Consider the following 5,751-nt stretch of genomic DNA (forward strand, 5'->3'; position numbering starts at 1 on the left):
ACGGACAGTTGTTAGCTGCCATGTGGGTGCTGGGATTTGAACCCTGGTCTTCTGCAAGAACAGTCAGTGTTCTTAACCGCTGAGCCATCTCTGAAGCCCCTTTATTTGTATTTTTGTCTTATTTGTAAGAGTGTACTGCCTGCAAATATGTAAGTGCACTTGTGTTGTGTAATGCCCATCAAGATCAGAAGAGGGCAATGGATCCCCTAGAACTGGAGCTACAGACAATTGTTAGCTGCCATGTGGGTGCTGGGAACCCAACCTGGGTCCTATGCAAAAGCAGGCAGTGCTCTTAACCACTGGACCATCTCTCCAGCCTCTCTCTCTTTTTTTTTTTTTAAAGACAGGGTCTCCTGTAACCCTGATAGATTCAATCTTCCTATGTAGCCAAGGATGACCTTGACCTTTTAAAAAAATACTGCATTTTATGTGTACATATGCGTCTACTCCATGTGTGTGGGTGCCTGTGGAGGCCAGGAAAGGGAAATGGATCCCTCAGAGCTGGAGTTATAGGTAGTTATGAGCCACTTGATGTGAATGCTGGGGACCAAACTAGGATCCTATACAAGAGCAGCAAGCATTTTTAACTGTTGAGTTATCTCTTCAGGCCTGACCTTAACCTTGTGATCTTGCCTCCATTTTACAAGTGCTGGGATTACAGGTGTATACCACGCTCAATTTATGCAGCACTGGGGATAGAACCAGGGCTTCATGCATATTAGGAAAGTACTGTACCAACTGGGCTACATTCCCCTCCCCTTCCCTTAAGTATTAATGAGAACTGAAGAAGAGAATACTAAAAGATGTAGAACTGGATTACTTAGCATTTTCACCATTGGAAAAGAAGCTTGTTGCTATTGCTTTTAGAGTTAAGTGATGTGTATGTCAATAATTTACTTTAGACACTGAAGTCATTTCATGAAAGTTTTAAAAACATCACTATTACTTCTCAAGAGGTGAAAGGGACTTTGTTCAAATAGACATTTTAGCAAAGTGCTAGGGATGCCTTTTAATTAGTAACTGGGGCAGGACTAAAACCCAGGTCTTTCGAGGCTTAGTCTGTAGATAGGTGGCTCTTACAAGATGGGCCCTTCATCTGCATGATGAGGCTGCCTGTTCCTGGCCCACAAGTTTGGATCTGAGTAAATATTCCATTGAGGGTATTAGTTCTCTGCATGTGAAGGACACAGATTTGGAGACTAGCTAAGAAAGGTCTAATATGAATCTGTAGTACAATGTGCCAATACCAGACTTGGAGGGTAGCTCAACAGTAGGGTGTGGGTTATCATGGGTGAGACCCTGTGCTCCATCCCTAGAACCAGGAATGACTGACTGACCAGGTCCTAACTTTGGTACAGACTCTGACTCAAAAGTGTTGAACTCTTTAAGAATGTTTTAACAACAGTAGAACTATTTCATGTAACATCTCCTCTCATTTAAAGGTACCAATTTTTAATAAAGGTAGCAGACATACTTACCTAGATTTATTTTCAATCTATTCTTTCTATACCAGTTTCCCACAAAGTATGTTTAGGCCAAATACCTATAGGATTCATTACATTTGGGTTGGGCTATATCTTTTGTTATGTACAAAGTTCTGAGGACTAAGATGTTCTGAATGCAATGCAGGTTAGTGAAAGCTTCATGATTTAAGTAAATAGATGAAATACCTTAGAAAGCCTGAACTCCATTTTAGTCATAAACTGGAATAGTAGAATCAAGAGTTAAGAAAATGTTTCATCCCAACTAAAATGTTCCATATGAAGCAGGAACTGACTGGGTGTTATATGGCATATCTAAAATGCTCTGGACAATGTAGAGACAGATGATATCTTTAAAAGTCATTTCCTCATATTTGAAGAAAGAGAATCCCAAACATATAACTGAGGATTTAAATTCCACATGACTTACCTATACCGCTCCTCCTGTAAGGTCTGCATTATTAAGGAATAGTCCCTCTGATAATGTTCCTTGAGGGTCTCAAAGGATTCCTCCAGTCTGGCCTGGGTTTCTCGGATTTCCTGGATCTCATGCAGTAGTGCATCAAACCCTGAGCTCTGCATGTCTAGGGTGTTGGTTTTGGAGCTGGATGCTCCTACAGCAACGCCCCCGGTGGTGCTGTTGGCTCCTACTGAGCCTGAAGTGGCACTAGAACAATCTTCCTCACTACCATATTTTGGGCTTGACTGAAAGTTTGAAATCACCCCCAAAGCCTTTCCCCCATCATCCACTTGCCCTTCCTCCAATGAGTCCTTCAGGTTAGGGATGTTGTCTGCACTACCAAATTTGTTCCGAATCAATGAGGCGATTTCTCTGGGCTTTGAGACCACAGCACCTGCTGCTGAATGGGTAGCCTGGGAGAAACTGGAAAATCCACCTTTGACACTGTCTACGACACCTTCACTGAAGCCAGTCACCTTCGCACCCACATCCTTCAGACCTTGGTGCATGTCCCTGAAGACATCCTTTGGCTGTCGGGGGATCCCATTTTGCTCTACCTCTCGGAGTTTGCGGTGGTAGTGCTCAAGCTTCTTCTGCAGCTGGAGGATGGTCTGGGCAGATTTCTGGTTCTTCTTCTCAAACACCTGCTTGATGCGAGCAGCCTGTTGCTTGTCTGCACTGTTAGCAAGCTTTAAATACTCAGCGACGTTGTCGTCCCGGGCTGTCTGTGCAATCTTGATCTGTTCTGTGAGCTTTAGGATCTTCTGCTGCAGGTGAGCAATGGCAGCTTTTGTGCGCTGAGGGTCTGGAATTCCGTCCACAGACTCTGTGTGGAGGCTGCCATCGGTGCTGGAGGCCACGGCACTGGAGGTCTGGGCAAGGCTGCTTACGTCCAAACGCTCGATCTAACATTTTGAAAGCAAGAGGTGGATATTAGAAACAACCCAGAATCAACAGGCCAAAATGTGTGAAAATCTGCCTACTTTTAACTCTCAGCAGATAGCTGACCTGTACTTCCTCCTGTCCTGTCCAAGCCCTGACTCCTTTCTGGATAGTCTTATTCACAAATACTTTGCTTAAGCAAAACCAACAAAGTATATGGAAGAAAGGACATTGCAGAGAGATAAACTGGGAGTATTCTTTTGCTAGAGGATTTATACAGTATTTCTTTAAATTACAAAACTCTGTAAGTAGGCTGAAAGCATGAATTCCCATTCTGTGTATATACTTTTGTTCAGAAGCTAATCTATAATAAGACTAGGCACATCAGCTTTTCAATGTAATAATGTGACATGCATTCTGGTGCTCAGATACCAGTGTCATCCTGAGCCACAGTCACAAACTAGTCACCTGAAAATACTGGCACGAATAGGTATGCTGATAGTTAGCTATAACCAGCCAATTTTTCTCACAGTGTCTTTTTGTCTAACTCACATCCAGGGCAAAGGAATAACTATCTGTTCTCATAAGGGCATTTTGCTGCAGTGGAAGACAGGTGAGGTTAGATTGAGAAGGTGCTGCTGACAGGCAAAAGTGGGTGCTACCAAATTACAAGGAACCGTGATACACCTGGTAAGATGGCGTGAACATTCAGGGACAGTGATGCTCAAAGATAAGTGATTAAATCACGGACTAAGGTTACATCTTTTTGGGTCCAAATTCTGTGTTTTAGCCAATAAAAAGTTTATTTTAGGTAAGAAAGGACAAAGTTCATACATAATCTTTCACATAGGTGGAAGAAAAAGATTTAAACTTTCAAATGCCAAAAGCAGTTAGCTAGCTGAGGCTAGAGAGAGGCCAGCTTTCCTAGGCTCAGGAGGATGCTCCTGGGTGTGGCTTGTGCTGGTCAAGGAGGGCACTACAGAAATGAGTGATAAAAAAGCCATCTTAGGTTAGGCATGGTAGCACATACGTTTAACCCTAGCACTAGGGAAACAGAGGCAGGCGGACCTCTTTGAGTTTGAGGCTGACCTGGTCTACAAAGCAAGTTCCAGGCCAGTCAGGGCTACCTAGCGAGACCCTGTCTCAAAAACACAAAACAAAACAAAAAAGCCATCTTAGGACAAGAAAAATGCTCAGTGCAAGTGTCTGACTGCAACCTGACCCTTTGCAGACAAAGATCATACCCCTTTTCTTGGTTCCAATCCATATTCTGTCCCAGGGCAATGTGCTAGAAAGAACTGTACAGAAGCCAACCCCTACATGTTCATGACAATACACCAGTTCTGACACACACATGAAATGCCATAATTAACCTGACACTTCCCTGTGTCTCTCACTCATTTTAGATGTATAGTCTTAGTTTATTATCTGAGGAACTATTATTTCAGGAATTATGCTGACCTCTGAGCTTTTATAAAACACATTTAGTCCAATATGTTACCATCAATGTGAACAAAAACCATCATATTGGCTGGTGTGTGTGCTTCAGTGGTGAAGTCTTGGCCTAGCATGTTTGTGAGGCCCTCGCTGCTTAACACTGCAACAAATAACAACAAAAATATTACAAACACAGTGCATTTAAATGAAATTGAAAGCTATCACTGGGGATGTAGATCAGTGTTAAAGTGTTTGCCTAGCATGTGCAGAGCCTGGTGTTCTATCCCAGCATAGACTAGCACAGCCCGCTTTACATCACTTCCTCCTTGTGCCTGACTCACCATAGAGGAGCATAATGGCCAGAGAAGCAGAAGGGAAGGAGCCAGAGCTCCATAAACCAGGTATCAGGAATTGTTAATATTGTACAAGTGTCCTACTGTTTAAATTCCTCTCTGCATGAGATTCGGATCTTACAGCTACAGTGTATCATTCGGCTCTGCTTATCTATGTTCAGTTATCAAGTTCAGAACCTACCACAGTAGAAGAGCAGCAAGAACGGTGAACACCTCTAGATCTAAAACTACTCTAACCAAGCTTATACATGCTTGAGTTGATTAATCTGGTAGGATCAAAATTGATCACACTTATGACAGAAAAGATTAGAATCAAGGTCCAACCAACCCCCCCAAACACAAACACACACACACAATCACAAAAAACTTTCAATATACAAATGATTCTATTTCCCTACATAAAGTAACTAACTAAATAAACCAGACTCTTTTAAAACTGATTTCTGTCCTGCTTGGGGCTACACTGTGTCCTTCCAAGGATAGTTCCCATACAGTCATTAACATACCTACAATAGGAGAGCTGACAGAACCCAAGGTTCTCAGCTTCCAAGGAAAGCCAATACACTTATTTTTTTTAACATCAGAAACTGGGAATCACTGGAATAGTTGGTAATTCTTCTAAATTTTGAAAGGCACTCATTTAAAAAAGGGGGAAACTTGGAAATGGGGAAGGAGTGGAGAGAAAGGGGTGCTAAAAGGAGAGGATGAGGAAGAATGGAGAGGCAGAGCAGGGGAGGAGAAAAAAGTAAAGGATACACTAAACTATAGCACTCCAGGACAGAAGAAAGGGTCACCTGCATTTTATAACTTTGAACCAAGTCCTTAAACGGGAGGTCTATGCTTTAAGTATAAATAAATACCTGGTCATGAGTCATGAACATACTAACTGTAATCTCAGCACTCAGGAGGCTAAAATGGAAGGAGTCCTGCAAGTTTAAGGTTGGCCTGGTCTATGCAGTAAGTTGCAGGCCAGTGTGACCCTATCTCAAGGCATACCCCCAAAAGAAAAGACTCATTTACTTTTCTTTTTGTCTTGGCTTTCGTTAGCCTTTTCTGTCTTTAAAGTTTTTTTTTAAAAATATTTTATTAATTATTTTTATTTTATGTGTATGAGTGTATTGCCTGCATGTATGTGCGG

The 5,751-nt window shown here is 42.2% G+C and overlaps 1 protein-coding gene across 8 annotated transcripts in view; it reads right to left on the reverse strand.

Annotated features, from left to right (window-relative positions):
* Nucleotides 1-5,751, reverse strand: part of Tmcc1 (transmembrane and coiled-coil domain family 1) — a 255,608-nt gene that overhangs the window by 19,646 nt on the left and 230,211 nt on the right. For all 8 annotated transcript variants that reach the window (XM_029557107.1, XM_008854922.3, XM_029557106.1 and 5 more), the window contains one exon: nt 1,912-2,846. In XM_029557107.1, coding sequence (XP_029412967.1) covers nt 1,912-2,846 — 935 coding nt within the window. The remainder of the gene's footprint in view (nt 1-1,911; nt 2,847-5,751) is intronic.

Source organism: Nannospalax galili, unplaced genomic scaffold (assembly GCF_000622305.1).
Source record: "Nannospalax galili isolate Female #2095 unplaced genomic scaffold, S.galili_v1.0 scaffold406, whole genome shotgun sequence".
NCBI classification, from domain to species: Eukaryota; Metazoa; Chordata; class Mammalia; order Rodentia; family Spalacidae; genus Nannospalax; species Nannospalax galili.